The following is a 19007-nucleotide window of genomic DNA, read 5'->3' on the forward strand; positions in this document are numbered from 1 at the left end:
AGGGATCACAGCTTGTGATCTTTAAATGCCTGGCATGTAGACATTTGATAAATACACGTTGAGTAAATGAAAAACAAAAAAGAATAAATGAGATAGGAACTATAAAAGGAATTAACATTTATTGTTTGAAAATAATGAGAAAAAATTAAGACCAATTGAACACTAAGTAGCAGCAAACTTACAGATGTCCATCAGTTATAGATAAAATGGACAGATCTGAAGTCATCTCCTTTGCTGTGAAAGCCAACCATTTCTGAAATGTTTGGAAACATATCGCAGATGCAGAGGATTATGGGTATTTGCTAAGAAACTTCTGGTGATGGTCATTACATCAGAACACACTTGACAAAGACTTTGGGGAATAAAGAATGAAGGTTTCTTTTCCTGATCCTTTCATACAGTAGTTCTAGGTGTGGAAACTATTCCATGAGCATCCTCTGAGAAAGGCAGGCAGTAGCCCCTCTTGCCTCTGGCCTGAGTAGCCACTAGCAGCTCCCAGTCCAGTGCAGCAGCTCCCAGTCCAGTGCAGCAGCTCTTAAACTTAGGCATCTATGGATGGGCTTCAAAAGTCCACAAGTTCCATAGTGGGCTCTTGGACTGAGCGTTGGGTGTTCTATGCAACTGATGAATCACTAAATTCTATCTCTGAAACTCACTTTAAAAAAAAAAGTCCACAAGTCCTTCCAAGTATCAGGTTGATTGCCACATTTTGTGTTAACAAGTTTATAAACTCTATGGGAGGAAAAAAGAGAAAAACATTCAACTGTGTTTGGAAATTTTTGTACCAGGAGCTGTCCCCATTTTCAGAGTGAGTACTACACCTTCTGGAACAAGTTTTAAAGCCTCACTGGCTGTCATTTGGAGGAGGGGATGAACAGAAATAGACCCTTACACCACACCTGAAAACCACCTGAGATTTGTGGTTTGTGTCTGTGTCAGGAAAGTTCCTGTTGAAGTCTTGAGGAAAGGGTCCAAACAATCAAACTTAGAACAAAGCTCTGTTTGGAAAGCCCAAACCAGAGGAAAATCAAGAAGAGTTGCAGATGTATAAAAATAGATATGGGTCAGGCAGAAATATGGAGATGAGAGCTTGTGGGCTGCAGAAGCCAGTACATTGTGTTTTGTTCTGTTCTGTTTTTACAGCCACAGCATTTGCCCAGGCAATAAAAATGAAAGAGCAAGAGAGAGACAGGGTAGGTAAGGAAACCAGCGTGAGTAAGAGCGGACTCAAACTGTTATAAGCACAGACTGCCAGCCTTAATATATTCATGGAAAGAAATCAGCTCATCTGGGAGAGAAGACTCAGAGCAGATATGAGATGGGGAACATACATCCTCCTGCTGGCTTCCATGAAAGGCAATGCTTCCCAGAACAAAGGAATGCCCCTGGGGACTAGCACAGCATCTATGATTAAGCCTTTGAAGAATACACCCTCCCATTTTAACTCAAGGCCCTAATCCACCAAAAGAATAAAACCTACTTTCTAAACAGGGGTCTGAGGTTAGCTTTGTTGAAAGAGCTCCAGTCTACACTTGGAAACCCTAGAGCTCACAAAGAGAGAACTACTGGTCCCAGGACCTTCTTTAGGTACCATTCACTCACAGGAAGTGAGCAGGAACTTCTCTGTTCCAGAATATCACTTCTAGCCTTTGGAGAAGTGTTGATCTCCTTACGTCTGAGATTCCTTTAGAATGGATGAGCCACTCTGGGCCAGCCTAGACCAATCGGTGTGCTAGATGGGAGCAGAAACCAAAGCCACCCTTGGGGTCCTTGTCTTAAAGACCTTCCCTAAAAAAAAGTCATAATTAAAGTTATCAGAGCTCACTTGAGTCAGTGGGCACCACGGATTTGATTAGTGTGTAAAGGGAGTATCAAGGCTAATGCTACATCTTACATAATGAGGAGGAGAGAAGATCCATCATGAAAAAAGCTAAGGGACTCAGATAACCACAGGAAACAAGATTTCATTATTTGAAATTTTGAAATATGCCAGAACTGTGTGTTAACTGCACACATAGATCCTGTCTCTCCTCAGTGAGGCCCAATAGATATTTCAAAAAAAAATGTGTAAGAGATGGAGAATTTAATTTAGCAGAAATTCTCTGGAAGAATGTTCTCTCTCTCTCTCTGTCTCCGTCTCTCTCTCACAAACACCCCTCCCACAATCCAGTCATAAGACAGCCCTACAATTCACAGGAGTCTCCTTACAAATTTTTAGCTAGAGAACAAAAGAGGGTGGAGAGTTTGCACCCTTAAGGGTCTAGACGGTTGAGTATGAGTGTTGAAAAGAAGAAAAACATTTTATCAAATGATATTGTGGGATTTCTGAGATATACAATTTATAAGTACTTTAAAAATTATTTTCAGTTGCTTCATCCTTCTTTGAAAGTAGCACTTGGTGGAAACTGAATCGTATGAGGTCCCTGCTTAGATTTGGGTTTCAGGCATTTCTTCTTCAATAGTCAAAACAGTTTCAAATAAAAACAGAGATTCCTATACCCCTCCCATTTGGTATCTCTCCCCATTATCCCAGCCCTTCCAGCCCTTTCCTGTGATTCATCTAGAAACTTCTTGCTTTACTGACTTTGGTAATGCTTTCCACACCCCTTTCCAGTTTTGCACCCTTGCCCAGTGTCTGTGACACCAGCTTCGGATGAGATTCCTCTGTCCTTAGGAGGACTTTAGAGAACATCTACAGACTGAAAAGGACACATTTCCCAACGAATATCACGATGATTATCTTGTCTTGTGAAAAAGGTGGACATTAGTAGGCTAATAAAAAACGTTTTAGATACAAGATGCAGTATTTGGAGTAAAGAAAACAGGTAAGAAATTTTACTCAAGAAAGGGTTCACCTTGATTAAAGGTGTTAAACTTTGATATGCTAAAAAAGGGTTAAACTTTGATATGCTAAAAAAAAAAACAAACCATAGTCAACCAATAAGAAATATGCCCCTACTTTTAAGGAGTTAGAACATACTGGAAATTATCCTTAAAAAAGTGGGTGAGAATCCTTACAAGTCTCAAGTTAAGGTGGCAACCTGGTCCCCTTCTTAGCCCCGGCGCAAGGAAGCCTGTCTCTTTTATGTAGAAGAACCTCTGCTGCGAATTACATTACAAGGCACTTGAGGATGGGGACCACATTTATTTATTTTGGATATCTATGCCTATTACCGTGTAGAGCCCATAGAAGCACCGAATACATGCTAGTTGAAGGAATAAATATAATTAAATTCCTTAACCATTGGAGAAATTGCTTAAAGTTTTTATTCTATTTTATTTTTTAATTTTATCAGTCCACATGTGAAAGCTTTGGTTAGGGTCAAAAAACTAACTGCATCCTTGGGTAAAAACCATTTTGTTTGGATCCCTGGGCTTGCATGATTTGTAGAAGGCCTGGGTTTCTGTGAGGAAATAAAAGGTTTTTCCTTTATAATATTTTGGTTCTCCAAATTTTCAAAAATGTATTTTTATGGTTTCTCTTTGTTTTTGTTTAAAAATAAACTTGTTGTGTGTGTTGGGGTTGGGTAGAGGTGCTCAAGAAGAAAGAACAACAGCAAACAAACAAAAAAGCCACTTTGATTAAGCATAGTTAGTGAGCTCAGTGAAGCATGTTTCATCCTGATGCCAAATGACGCTCACGAAAATTGCAGCAATTTTTGATGCACTTGCCAATGTTTGTGTTATTTTTACTTTAAAGATGTAGCAGATTGCTCCAAAATAAATAATTTAAGCCTAACGTTTCAAAAGAGTCCAAGCGCTTGCGTCTTTCACTTCTGGCTTCTCTTCTGGGACTAAGCTGTGCCCAACAGAAGCAATCCTCATTTCTATGTAACACTCCATTTGGAGGGCTGTTTTCTTGCTTTGTTTTTCAAAGTTGAATCTATTTCTCACCATTCTGTTCCAAATGTCGTAGATTCTATCATTGTTCTGCGCTGAAGCCATAACTCCTCTTATTCAGGAAAACAAGGGAATAAACTCCATAGCATCTAGTTTCCTGACTTTGTGGGAGGAGGTTTCCAAGGGGTGCTCTGGGGTGAAGATCTAATCCAAGCCCCATGGGAAACTACAATTTCCATATTGATTCACATTTAGATTTCGAGCCATCAACAATGGGTCAAATTTTGCGCACATCCTCAGTATAACTTAAAATAGGTTGGCAAATTACCTTCACACAAAATGACCCCATCCTCAATCAATTATTAGACTTCTCATTTGATTGTCTTTGTGGTAAAATCTAAGAGAGAAGAAACATCTATGATTTAAAAAAAAATAAAAAGTAAATCTTTGTGCTGTTCTGTACTTCCTAACTGTGCATGAATGGCTTTTATAAACAAGAGAAAATGGCTTTTATAAAACGATGAAGTATAAAAAGACCAGAACAATAAACCGACGGCCTTGTGTTCTCATTAACGTAGGCCGCCACTGTGAGGTCCATCAGATGATTGGGAACTACATGTGGGACCCCACCACCAACAAGTCATTTGACATTGGTGTCAACAAAGAGAGCCTGATGCCTCTCTGGTGGAATGGATCGGAACCTCTGTGGGTCACTCTGACCAAGGCCAAAAGGAAGGTCTACATGTACTACTGGCCAGGTGAGTGTGTTGACATCCAGGTCCCTCCAGCCTTCCAAATCTCAAACACTGTGGAGTCTCTGAAGACAAATGATGTGGTTGTCATGTTCGAAGACCAAGCCAGAGTTTGGAAAATGGGATCTTTACAAGAAATATGTTTTATGGGCATGATTTTTAAACTTTTGTTTTGAGCTCTCTAACATCAGGCCAGACACAATGCAATTTCCCGATTTCCTTGGTTCAGCAATGTTGCTGTAGTAGATCATGCTTTTTTCATGAGCAAAATTTTGGATATCCAAAAGAGATAAATGATGTGTTGCTTCTCTGCTTTACAAAAGAATTTGGCGCACAGTTTCTATAGATTTTGAGCTCCCCTGTAATGTTGAAAAGACGATTTAAAGCCCTTACAACTTTTTGGTACTGCATTAAATGAGGTCTCTTTGTATTAATATTCCTCCTGTACATCATAGACCAATGAGAAACTAAATTACTTTACTTACTGCAATGAGGTAAGTCATGCAAACTACCCTGGCTGCTGTGAGAAGTCTTCAGAATACTTTCCTCTTGGCAGTCAAAAATCTTGCACCAAGGATGAGAGGATTCAGTGATAACAATATAATCAACTTACAGTTGTCTTCCCATTGGTTCCCATTGGGATTCATTCTTTAGGTAAGTGGGTAATTTGACTTCCCGATGTACATGGCTGTAGACACTTTTTTTCCGAATTCTTAATGGTGTAATACTGCTGAGTGCCACGATGGAAGAAGATGTCAGGGGAGGCCTGGAAGAAATGAAGGGAGTAATGGGGAGAGGCTGCTGGGGGACTTCACTGGCCTCTGTTGGAGGGCAGCAGCAGCCTGATAAAGCTGTGAGAGCACGGTGGGTTGTGGGGGACGGTGGTAGGTGGGGGTCGGGAAGAACAGAGAGAAGGATGAGTAAGCCGAAGCTGAATCACAGATGGCCCACACTGAGGGCGTGGGCTTTCAGCAGGAGTTTGGAGGATGCTGGTTGGAGTGGTCACGTGAGAGCTGCTGAGGGCACTCAAGGCTGTGCCAACTCTTGGAAGAGCGTGGAACACAGACAGATGGAGACCGTGGAAAACGGACCCACAGCCATGCTGGGTTAAGGGCCCGGAAAACTGCCACAGAGCAGAGACTAGCATCCATAGGTGAGCCCATGAAGGCCAGAGCAGTCTGCATAAATTAGAAACTGGGCTTAAGAACAATTAGACACAGGCTGGCTCTGCTGGCAGATAGAATTTCAGGGAGAGCACTGGAGTTTCTTCAGAAGATCTGGGATTCAGTCCATAGAAGCTACCTCAGCTGACATGAGAAGAAGCTTTCAAGCAAGGGAAGGATTTAAGGGGACTTCATTACCTTAAATGGAGACTCAACTTTCCAGAGTTGGACATGAGATTAAGAAAAGAAGCCAGTGCACCAGCCAAGCTAATCAGACTTGCTGGAGGAGCCAGGCTCATGGTTCAGCCCAGTGTGATGAGGTCTCAAGCCAAAAGGTGCACTTTGAGGTCATTCTCAGAAATCATTATGAACAAATACAAGGCCCACATGCCAGGGCCTAGGAGAAGGAACAGATTGGGCATGCTGCCTTAGGGACCACCTTAGACAAGTCTAAGGACCATCAAGATGCCTGTTACCCCAGCGCTGTAAGGGCCATCTTCCATGGTAGCTGGTTAATTTAACTTCCTCTGTCTTGGAACTTGAGTTTTTCATGCTCTGAAGAGCACATATCCCCCATCATCTCTCCCCAGCTCCCCACGTGCTGCCTCCTCTACACATGATCTCCTGCCAGTGGCCTTTCAGATAGCAGTGGATGCCAATGTGCATGAAGGTAGGGAGTGGTCCTGAAGGGAGACAGCTGCCCTATTTTAGACCTCTCTCTGCAGCATTACAGAGCATTATTCTGTATCTCCTCCTGGAGGATCTGGCTCCTTCAGGATAATAAACAACTTGAAGTTACATATCTCTGAGTATCTAAAAAAAAAAAAAATCTCAAAGCTAATTTGCATGTAAAATATCATGTTCTCCTCCAAAACAGCTCCTTAAGGGCAAGAAAGTTCCAATCGCTTCTTTTGATTCACAGTTTAACAGCTAATGTGTGTTATAACATTAACAGCTAATGTGACAAATATGCCTTATAATCAGTTTAGGGTGTTAACTATTGGGAGGAAAGAAGCTGAAAAGAAAATCTCCTAGGATTTCCTCCGTGACCTAAATGAAGATGAGCTCAAGATCTGGCCGTGTTGATGTCTTGATAGAAATCGGATGAATAGTCTCTTCTCAGACACTGTCCAGTCCTTCTAGGACCTTCTAGGCTGGATACCCAAATAAAGGCTCTCCAAGAGCTAAGTGTCTCTGAAGCCCCTGCCCCCTGACCCAGCCAGGAGTGCTCTTGTACCCTCCATTTTTACTGGCTGCCAGCTGAGGGATGAATGGTCACTGCTATCCTTTCTCCCTCCACCTTGGTCCCCTCCAGCCCCTCCACACAGCTAACAGCCCAGTGAGCGTTCATTTGTCGCTACAAGATTAAGTGAAGTACAGTGGCGTTTCTTCTAAACATGACTTGATTTTATTTTTCTTCTCAAATCCTCCTCTTCCTTCTCCACTTCCCACAGGACATTGTACAGACCTCTGGATGAGGCCTGGAAAATCTTCATTGCTCCAGTGAGCTGTGTTATGACACTTTGAGTCTCACTGTGAAGTTAATATTTAGAAGCGCAATTTAGAGATGGCAGTAGTTCAAGTTTTTCCTGTCAGGTAGACAAAGCAGCAGACGGAAAAATTTGTCACTGGCGAAGAGTCCCAAATAGCCCACCTCAAGTCTCGAGAAATTTAATATTGTAAACAGACCCTTTATTATCCCACCCAATGGTGCCATTGAGCTGTGCAGGGAGAAGCGTACCATGGGAAATGATCCCCAGCCCTAGATCAAATATTCCTTTGGGAAGCCCAAAGAGATCACCCAGGAACTGTATGGTGGGGGCCTAGCAGTGTTCTGCAAAGGAAAAGGGCTGAGTGTGTGTTGCTCATTAACTTTATCTCCTATTCCATCCCTCTGGTTTGAGATCAAAGAAATTTTACTGAGGGGGAAGGGAAGAGGCTCCGATAGTCACTTCATAGTAAGAGCATCCCAAAGCAGAGAAGGGTGGAGGAGGAGGAAAAATGAGGGGAAATGGGAGGATAAGGCAGATACCATGTGGAAACTGAGTTTGAGCTCCTTGGACAGCACACAGGGGCAGTGGTTTTAAGTTGGTTCTTATGGCTGTTGTGAAATCCCAAAAAGGAATAAAGATTAACAACTTTTTAGGAGTCTCTGGTTAAAACTCCTTGGAATGTTTGAAGACTCTGAGTTCTATGTTTTTTATCATGCATTTTGCAGTGTGAACTCCCTACAGCCAAATACTCAGGGGGGACTGGGGAGCCACCAGTCATACGGCCCCGGAGAGCGCTGGGTGCGGGTCTGGGCTCTTCTACCGACCTCTTTCTGTCCTGTGCAGGTGTTCAGATAAATAAGGCACCTTCTTCGTAGGGAAGGACACATTTCCACCTTGCTTCCCTTCCCTACATTCCAGAGGTGGGCTGGGTGGAGACTTTAGGGGTGAGTATCTAACTGAGCTCCTACCAAGCAAGGTGATTTCATCTGCATAAGTCAGGAGACATGCATTGGCTATTGATGGAAAATTATGGATTGTTCACAGCCTCTTCCCCTTTCCTGCTGTGGTGGGTTCCCGACAGCCTTCAGCTGGGCTGAATTTGGTTGCATACACTAAGGCACAGGGAAGATTAGGGGCCCAGCATCAATTATACAAATGAGTGAATTAACGTTAGGAATGGCTCAGTTCTTTGACTCTATGAACAGGACTCCAGATATCTGAATAAAAACTGAAATTCTTTTTTCAGACAAATATTTGACATTGCAAATGCATGGGATCCAGAGTTTCACTAAATTTTCCAATAATATCACCAATTTAGCATTAGACTTTAAGATGTATGTAACTTCAGAACACAAAGAGGCCCTAGTATGTAGTTTGCTCATTCCTATACTTGTAAATCAGGACCTCTTTAGGAAACTCATCAAAACTTTGGATCCCCTTTGCAGAAAAACCCACCCTTGCGTACAACACTCATAATTTTGTCCTCAGGTAATACAAGAAACTACAATGATGAGGATTGGCAAAAGGGCTTTGACATAGAAACACACATATATCTAATCTATAATTGATTTGATTTTTTTTAATGTGATAAAAACATGTGTTAAAAATCATGGAAGTACCAAGCGAAACTCAAGCTCCTGTAATTAATCTTGTCTGGCTAGAATGGGCTTGGGTCAAAACTCTCTAAGACTCTTTGGGTTGAATTCACCTTGAGTCATTTCCTTTGTTTGTCAGAACTTTGGTCAGGTCTTCATCCCTGATATTTCTGTCTGTGTCAGTAAGAAAAAGATTATGAATTCTCATTTCCAGCTGAAGGGTGTCTCTAAGAAGTGATCTTCAAAAGCATTCTGTAGGACTTCTCAGCATCAATGATCTCTGCTGCAGAGAAACTGAGGAGGTGTTGCCTATCTGGACCACTGCCGACGGGAGCAATTCCTCCAGTGCTAGAAAGTTTTCATAGATGCCCAACCACATGCAATCTCTTCTCGCAGGCTAGCATCTTGGCCAAAAGAGCTCACAGTTTCTCAGCAGCATCCATGATGGTAATTAGAAAGCCTTAAAGAGAAATCCAGGGATGAACTTCTTTTTTTTTTTTTTTGAAGATTTTATTTATTTATATGAGAGAGAGAGAGAGAGAGAGCACATGAGAGGAGGGAGGGTCAGAGGGAGAAGCAGACTCCCTGCTGAGCAGGGAGCCCGATGCGGGACTCGATCCCGGACTCCAGGATCATGACCTGAGCCGAAGGCAGTCGCCCAACCAACTGAGCCACCCAGGCGCCCCCAGGGATGAAGTTCTATTCTTCACAAGTCATGGCAAATCTATTTCTTCATAAAACATCTTAAAAGGGTGTGACTCCAGGCCCTGAAATCCGCTCTTAGGAGACAACTCTGAGCAAAACCAGATGCAGGCTCTCCTCACTCCAACTCCCCTCCCTCTAGGAACTCACCATCCCATGGAGGAGGTAGATGATAAGCTTATACTTGCCCAAATAAATGTAGAAATCCACTTGTTAAAAGTATAATAATGAAAAGTAGATTGCATTATGCCATCATCTAATAAGGGATCTGGTTTCATCAGATGACAAGAACTAACACCTTGGGTAAGTCGGGGAGTCAGTGGTAAGGAGCACCCAGGCTGAGCGAACAGCAGTATTAAGGTCTGGAAGGGATGGGAGAAGCAGCAGGCTCAAGAAGGGAGGAGAGATGTGGTGTGGATGAGATGGAGAGAAGCCAAGGCCAGGCCAGGTTCTGTGGGCTGAGCAGGAGAATTTATTTCTATCGAGAGGAATAAGAAGTCACAGGATGGCTCTAAGGAGAAAGGAGGCAGCGTCATACTTGAGTTTTGACAAGACCACTCTGGTTGCTACGTGGAGAATGGAATGTGACACCCCGAGGGGATGGAATAATCAGGAGGTTATTGTACGGACCAGGAAGGAGGTAAGAATAGCTTAGACCAGGGTAACCCAAATGGTGAGAAATGGAATCATTGGGGACATATTTAGGAATTAAACTCACCAGGACCTAGTGATGAATTGAATTTGGGATTGAGCAGTGACAGGCATGACACCCGGTTTCTGGCTGACAGAACTGTGTGGGTGGCGAATCTTCACTTAAACTGGGAAAGCTGGAAGACGAATGGTTTGGGGGCAGAGGAACATCGGCTCTGAGTTGACTCTGAGACATGTGGACAGGGCAGGTCTGGAGCTCAGAGAAGAGAGCTGGAGGTACGGAGGTGTGGTTCATGGCGGTGGCATCAGCGGTCCTTGATGTTGTGTGGGTCAGAAGCTCACCAAGGGAAGGAGCAGACCTGAGAAGAAGAGAGGGTCCCAGACACAGCCTTGAGGAAATGAATGATCAGACGGAGGTAAGCCTGCAAAGGAAACAAAGAAAGAGTAGCTTGGGAAGCAGGATTACAAACAGAAGAGTTGTGGAATGTGTAATAAAGAACAGTGATATCCCTTTATAAAGGCGTCTAATAAGGGGCTTGCTCTCATCTGAGAGAGGAGGGAAAGGTGTCACTGAGAGAGTGACTCCAGTGGAAATCTGTTGGCACGCACTTGTTACAGAAACCAAAGGAATAAAATGGTTTCAAGATGGGAGTGGCCATCATCAGTGCTCACTGTTGAGGGATATTACAGGGACTGCAAAGAGCATCTGGATTTATTATCAGGGGCATCGCTGGCAAGCTCTGAACTTTGTAGGAATTTCATCTCCTTAGCATTTTCTAATTTAAACTAATAATTATTATTAATAACACAAGGTACCCTTTAATTTCTATCTACAGCAAGAGAGTCTCGATTTTAGTAGTAACATTGATTATTATACTTCATCTAGAATTGGTTTTGAAGAAAACAAAATATACAAATAATAAAGTTTGGCATGATTTCTCCCACAAAGACAATTTTCAGTTAAACAGGAAAAGATGATGAAAAAAACCCAACACCTCTTTTTCTGGTTAGTGACTGCTTTGAATGCCATCGAGAGTTGACACATGCTAACGAGAAACAAGGCATATTTCCTCGGGTTGGGAAGCAGACCAGAGGTCGGCAGTTACCATCCGCCATGGCTGATGCTGTGATTATACTAGACACAGGGTATTGGATGAGCGTGTGGGATGGGTTTCTAGTAGGGACATTTGAGGCAGGAGAAAGGATCGCGGTCTTTTCAAAGACAAAATGAGCTAGGGCATGTCATCTTTGCAGAGCTACAATGGCTCTATGGACTATGGCGGGAGTGAAGAGATATAAAACTTGAAATGGCCAGATCTTTATATGCTTTGTAAAGGGATTTGAGTTCTAGGGGGAAGGGTATATTATTAAGTTAATGTCTGTTGCAGAAACAGGTAAGTCCCAAAGTCTCAGTGGCTTCACCCAATAGAAATCTTTTTTTTTTCCTTTTCTTTCTTTCTTTTTCTTTTTTCTTTTTTAAAATTAACATATAATGTATTGTTTGTTTCAGGGGTACAGGTCTGTGATTCATCAGTCTTACACAATTCACAGCGCTCACCATAGCACATACCCTCCCCAATGTCCATCACCCAGCCACCCCATCCTTCCCACCCCCCTCCCTTCCAGCAACCCTCAGTTTGTTTCCTAAGATTAAGAGTCTCTTATGGTTTGTCTCCCTCTCCGGTTTCGTTTTGTTTCATTTTTTCCCTCCCTTCCCCTATGATCCTCTGTCTTGTTTCTCAAATTCCTCATATCAGTGAGATCATACGATAATTGTCTTTCTCTGATTGACTTTTTTCACTTAGCATAATACCCTCTAGTTCCTTCCACGTCACTGCAAATGGCAAGATTTCATTTTTTTTGATAGCTGCATAATATTTCAGTGTGTGTGTGTGTGTGTGTGTGTGTGTGTGTGTGTGTGTGTGTGTGTGTATACCACATCTTCTTTATCCATTAATCTGTTGATGGACATCTGGGCTCTTTCTGTAGTTTGGCTATTGTGGACATTGCTGCTATAAACATTGAGGTGCATGTGCCCCCTCAGATCACTACAGTTGTATCTTTGGGGTAAATACCTAGTAGTGCAATAGCTGGGTCATAGGGTAGCTCTATTTTCAACTTTTTGAGGCACCTCCATACTGTTTTCCAGAATGGCCACACCAGCTTGCATTCCCACCAACAGTGTAGGAGGGTTCCCCTTTCTCCACAACCTTGCCAACATCTGTCGTTTCCTGACTTGTTAATTTTAGCCATTCTGAAAGTCCAAAACGGGTGTTCCTGACCAGCAGTTGACTCTCCAAATAATGATACAGACACTGCTGGGGACTGAAATGTGTCCCCCCAAATTTTGTATCTTGGAGCCCTAAAACCCAGTGTGATGGTATTTGGGTGTGGGGCCTTTGGGAGGCAATTAGGTTTAGATGAGGTCGTGAGAATAGGGCTTCCATGCTGGGATTATTGCCCTTAGAGGAAGAGGAAGAGACTAGAGCCTTCTCTCTGCCACACAGTAAGAAGGTGACCCTTTGCAAACCAGGAAAAGCTGCCTCACCAGACACCAAATCTGGTAGCACCTTGAACTTCCCATCTCCCAGGACTGTGAGAAATAAATGTTTGTTGGTTAAACCACCCAGTCAATGGTATTTTATTACAGCAGGCCGAACGGACCAAAGCAGAAGGGAAGGGGTAAAATGGGAAAGAAAATAAGGAAGAAAGGAAGTGTGAGAGACAGACATTACCCCAACACTTGTTAGACTAAATGAGGAGGCAAACCTGCTGGGGGCAAGGCTCTGGATTACTGCAAATCAGAGCAAGGCAACTGGATTTTCAGGGCTCCTGTTCCTGCCATCGTTAGGACTTGGAAGTGTTGGACGTTCATCCTCCTGGGTGCTCAGGGCTCATTGCTGAGCTCCATCCACCTGATCTGGCCTCCTAAGCCACACGTCAGCCACAAAGCTCCCTGAGCCCTAACTCGTCCTATGTACCCCCTGCCTTCCATTCCCTCAGCGCCCCTGCTGTCAGCTTGCCCCATCAAGAGATTGCAACTCAGGCTAATGATGGACAGTATTTTAGTCTAACAGCTCCCAGTGCCCTGCTAATTTAAAGGAAAGACTGAGAGAGGAATGATAGCCTTCAAGGTAGAACCCAATGAGGAAGAAAGTTTTGTTCTGCAGGATCAGGTCAACGGCCTCTCTCTGGGCTGATTTGGGCATTCTGCCAGCTCCAGAGCTTGTTTGGGGTCAAGGTTAATTCCCACCGAGAGCTCCATCTGGCCCAGAGCTGATGCTGGTGTGGGAGGCTCAGAAGCTCTGCAGGGCCTCACATCTCCCTTTGCTTTCTGCGTTAGTCCAGGCACTGAACTTTGACCTCAAGCTATCTGGGCAGGCTTGGCTGCCTCAGCAAGGACCCTTCTTACTACAGACAAGGGTGGATTGAGCATCTAAAGTAAACTGGGCACTTCACACGCATCCCTTTATCAAATTCTCAGAACAGTCGTGAGAAATGACTGCTAGTCTCCCCACTTTGCCGTGGAGGAAATGCAAGCTCCAGAGAGAACATGCAGCCAGGAAGCAAGTGAGCTAGGCTGCCACTGGGGCTGTCTGACTCCAAGTCCCAGGCAAGGTCCCCTGCCCTGGTACCTGAGCTTCGGCCAAGGCTGGGGAGGGTCTTGTGCTGCTGGGCATCCACTGCCTGCCCCCAGGCTTGCCAGCCCAACTCCCCAGAGGAGAGCCAGCTGGAATTCAGGGGAAGGGGGCCTGGCAAAGTGAATAAAGGGGCCCAAAGTTGGTACTCCTGTATTAAGCCAGTCCTCAGGAGAGAATGCTAGACTCTTAGTTTTTGGTGGCTGAGGACAGTCCTGCAGCCATTTCTCCTAGGTATGTGCCATAGGTTTTGCTGGTCCCGAAGCCCTCCAAGTGGGTGGGGGGACCTAGCCACCTCTATGCCTTCCCCAGGTGGGTCGGCAGGCTGCTAGCTGTTCGTCAAAGAAATTTCACTGTGTTGGGACAAAGAAGCAGCACTTTTACACCCCCTCCCCGAGCTCTTCGTGTGCAGGGAGCTCTGTCCCCTCTGTCCTTCCTGCTGTGTTTCCAGCACTTCACTGAAGCACTTGGGAAACCTCAGGGAAATTTAAAGAAAAGAGCCGGAATGTGGCTCTAGACCAGTTCAGCTTCTTCCTTGCTGTGGGACCTGGGGACAGTCACTTAATCTCTCCGTGCTCCAGTTTCATCATCTAACCAACAGGAATGACCATATGTACCTCTTAGGCTTGTTGCCATGTGACATGAGATAAGACATGTAGAAAATCTGACCAGAGTAAATGTTTAATTGCCGTAATTCACCTCTTGCCCCCAGATTCTATAAAGGGATCTTCAGTTGTACCGACTTTAAGTCACATAGGGAGAGCCCTCTGATCCAGGTTACTCTCAGCCCAAAATAAAGCTGCAAGGTCACATCAAGAATTCAAATATATATTTGCGGCAAACATCATAGAGTGATATACAAGCCCTACTTCAAATCACTAAGAGAATTCTGGGACAGGTCATAAGGCCAGTAAGGAACAGGAGGAGAGTGTTTCCAGGAAAGGAGTAGACAGAGGGGGTTGACCACTGGGTCATCAGAGAAAGAAAGGGCAGAGCCTATCTTTTGATGTCTCAGAAACCATAGACAGGGTTAGCATACACAGGACCACATGCAGAGGGAGAACCTAGTGCTGGGCAGTGTGGCCACTGGACTGGTCACAGGCTGTTTGCCTAAGGATTGCAGCGAAGTGACTTTGCAGGGCCCACACAAAGCACTCAGTCCTGGTCCCAGATGTTGCTAGTAGTGGCTCAGAACCACCTCAGAGGTTGGGGAGACCAAGGTTCCTCCAGTTATATGGAGAGAAAGGGTTGTTTGTAAGACTTGGCAATCACAGCTTGGAATTGGGGGTTGGCGGGGATGAGGGATCCCTGGATAGGTGCTAGAATTCTAGCGAACTAGCTGACAGGGCTGAGCTGTAAAGGGCTTGTCGGCACCTTGCATCTTAAGTAGGTCCAGTCTGCTGCGATCTAAATGACAAGAAATCACCTACTCAGAGAAAGAGACTGTAGGAAACCATGCGGTGCAGAAGTCAAGATGGCTTCCTTTGGGGGAAGCATGATGTCACTGTAATCATGTAATCAATCATAAGATTTAGATAATCTTGAAGCAGGTGCCCCTGACCCAGAGACACTGCTGATAGCTTATATGAGGGGGCATCCAGGGGCGGTCATGCATTCCTCACCTGGTCCCACTTGGGAGGAGTGCAGTCTTTGACCCTGGGCCAGAGATTTTCCCCATCTAAAGCTAACTAGCATATGCAGAGATTAAAACTCCACCTTTGGCTTCATTATGCCTTGCTGTGGTTTCACCACTGCCTTCCTAATGCAGAGACTCAGCTTGGGTTAGGCACACATTCCTTCTCACCTTGGTTTCCCATTAGTCATCTTTAATGCCCAGTGAGTCATTTTCAGTTGAGTTTTTGGAATCTGCTCTAATGGATGAGTTGTTTCTCATCTCATTTTCTCCTGGGCTTCCTTCCTGCCCCTGCACACAAAACCGGTATTCAGTGGCATCCTGTACTCAGGCCAACCCACTGCCCTCTCCCTACCTCAGAAGAGAGCTGTCACCAGAGGTCTCCTCGCTCTGTGGGCCAGGCCAGCCCTGGGGAAAGGCTCTCTGAGATCAAAGGCCACACTTCCCCCAAGGACCTGTTCCCACAAGCTCCTGTGCCTCAGATGTATTTTCTTGGAAAAGGTTCCATGTTTCTAAGAGAGTTAATTGGCTTAGCTGTTTTAATAAGCTCTCTTGAGACACGTATTCAACAGTTGTACACCTGCCTCATATCACATAAGGCGCAGCTCACAGGGGTTATTGTTACAAGATGTGTCAAATTTGGCAAGCTGAGCTGCACTTGGAAGGCGAGATCTGTGCTCTTGGAAGTTGGAGAAATGTGATTTTTTATGGGCTCAACTTGGTGGTCCTTGGAGAGAAATGCCAGGAAGCAAGGATCACTTAGGAAAGCAGTGGGCATAATAGAAAAGTACCCCAGCTGGGAGAGCTGATTACTAGCTGGCCTGGAGACCCTGGGACTTTCACTTCTCCCATCTGAGGTCCTTGATTTCTCTGTAAAATAAAGGGGTTTGGTGTAAGGCTTTCATGAAGGGCTGTGAAGGCTGTGAGTTTTGCAAGGATGCCACATCCATGGGAGCATCATTCACGTTACAGACATCGTAGATTTTCATATTTATTTTGACAACATTTTGGCCCACGGCAGCCAAGTGTTGATGTGACAAAATAGGTGTATTCAAATAAGTTTCTGTTGGACGGCAGTTAAGTGCTTTTAAAAAGAAATGCCTTTCAAAAAGAAATCAAGCATGGGCTTAGTGGTGACCCTCTCTGTCCTTTAAGGTCCCTCTGACTTTGTATTTTCTACACAGGGTATTTTTATTAGGTTGTAGGAGAGGATACTCATCCAGTGTGCGGTTGGAATATCCATCAGGAAAGTGGACTCTAGACAGAGATAAGATGAGGTCCTAAAAAATGAACCCGAATTCAAGGCAATTCCTTCCAAAGTTCCCTGGGAACAGTGAGGAAACAAGCTGGAGTAAAGCCGAAACACGCCTTCATGGTGTTTGTGAAACCAAAATCTTAACTCCAGAGTTCCTGGTTGATTTTTCAAACCGTGAGATCCAGGCCATTGCCTTTGTTTCCCCACAGATCCCCGTGCAGAGATACAGAAATCCTGTTTTCCTCCTTCATGTTGAGGTGACCTACAGTGACCTCCATTGACCAGATTTCACATGCTCCCTGAAGCCATGGAAATGGCCTGAAGGCAGCAGACTCAGAGGTTGAGCAACACACCCACTTTCAAAGATTGGGCCTGTGATAAATCCAGAAAGGGCCCGTAGACTCCCGATTGGAGAACTATCTCATGGGATCCACACAACAACCCCCAACACCAGTCTGCTGATTTCCATCAGATAAAGACTAAAGAAAACAAAATGAAGTATCTACACCAACTCACTTAGGAATAATTAGTCTTGCTGTCTCTAAAACCACCAGTTTCATTAATCTCATGTTCCATTGCATTGTGGCTGTCATCTCTTGCTAGCTATTTTCTTTGCGAGTCACTTATTCATTCTGGGTTATAAGATTAGAGGTATGGGGAATGTGTCTGCCTTTTGAGATCTCACCAAAGAGAGACCATTCTGGATGGACAGAGCAGAAGGATTGCACTTGTCCAGTTTCTGTCTACCTGGATACTAGTTTAATCTCTTCTCAGGGGCACAGGGAGGTTTATAGTTTCTATCAAAATTAACTGTGTTTGCAGGACTTGGATTCAGGGCATCTCTGATGGGTTGAGATACGCTCCTTTCACTCCATCATCTGGATCTCTGCTTACCCCAGTAGAGAGCAAATTATAATGCCCCATTTGTTCTGCTATGAAGGTTCTTTCTCTCTCTTTGCTCACAGAGATTCAGTTGTGGGACAACCTAGAGGAGAACAAATTATACAACTATCAGTCATATGTCACCTCCAACTCCCCATTCTTTATGCCCAGCTGCTTTCTTGAACATTACAGTTCCCATGGAGTAGAGCTACTGCTGCTTGGTTCCCTAGTTCAGGGTCTTCAAACTGGGTTCCCAGGAATTTACAAGAGCAAAATTACTTTTAAAGAAATCAATTCTAAGATCCTAAAGTTTCATGCGCATTGCACATATTGTCTTGACTGAAAACATGCCCTTTCCCTACGCTACATAAGAAAGTAATACCCCTTAGCCAGGTAGAACCTTGCTAAGGTGCATTGCTCTGATATATGAAAGCCTCTAGGTACCAAACAAAGGGACAGTTCAAAATATTGGTGTAGGTGTTGAGGAAGTGAATACATCTAGTGATAAAATAACATAACTTAAAAAAAAAATCGAGTATTTTCTTCTGCTTGCTTTTAAATTATTTAGGGAAAACTTAACTGAGTTGTCAGCTGAAACATTATTTAAAAATTTATGATGATATGTGAATGTTGTATTCAAAGAAGCAGTTCAAAGAATTAAATGACATTGGTACAACAAACTACTTCTATTTCCATCTACTTATTTATGTGAACAACTCTCTTAGCCTTAGACTTAATAGGAATAGAGTGGATTCTGAACTTGTCTTATTCTAGAGATCTAGAGATCAGTCATATTCATCCATGAATATATGAATTGATTTTTGAAAGCATCCCTATTCCTTTCATTACGAGATACATTTCTCTTTTATTTTATTTATTTGAGAGAGAGAGAGAGAGCAAGAGAGAGAGAGAGAGAGAGCACGAGTTGGGTGAGGGACAGAGGGAGAAGCAGACGCCCTGCCGAGCAGGAAGCCCGACGCAGGACTCGATCCTGGAACTCCAGGATCAAAGGCAGACATTTAACCAACTGAGCCACCCAGGCACCCATGAGGTACATTTCTAATAAAATGTAACTTTTTATGTTTAAAAACTATTGAGATCTGGTGTTGCACTTGGTACAAGGACAGGCTAAGTTGTATTTGAAATACTCCTCTCTTCAGCAACAACTACAAAAGAGGCTGAACTATGTGTGCATATGTATGTTCATAATGGGTCAGAGGCATATCGAGACCTAGAGAAGGAGGTATATCTGGCAATTGGTACCATGTCTCCCCTGCAGTGAAATACTGATCTCAAAAGCAGTTGAGAGGCCAATAAACTGAACTGAGATTTTGACAGACTCACAGGATGAGAGAAATAATAAAAATTGGAGTTCATAGTCCACCAAGGAGAAGAGATCTAGT

At 43.9% G+C, this 19007-nt stretch overlaps 1 protein-coding gene across 2 annotated transcripts in view; it reads left to right on the plus strand.

Moving 5' to 3' along the window:
• ENPP6 (ectonucleotide pyrophosphatase/phosphodiesterase 6) overlaps positions 1-19007 on the plus strand; it is a 112088-nt gene that overhangs the window by 46015 nt on the left and 47066 nt on the right. For both annotated transcript variants that reach the window (XM_027599988.2, XM_027599987.2), the window contains exon 2: positions 4419-4598. In XM_027599988.2, the coding sequence (XP_027455789.1) occupies positions 4419-4598 (180 nt within the window). The remainder of the gene's footprint in view (positions 1-4418; positions 4599-19007) is intronic.

This window comes from Zalophus californianus, chromosome 2, assembly GCF_009762305.2.
Source record: "Zalophus californianus isolate mZalCal1 chromosome 2, mZalCal1.pri.v2, whole genome shotgun sequence".
Taxonomy (NCBI): Eukaryota; Metazoa; Chordata; class Mammalia; order Carnivora; family Otariidae; genus Zalophus; species Zalophus californianus.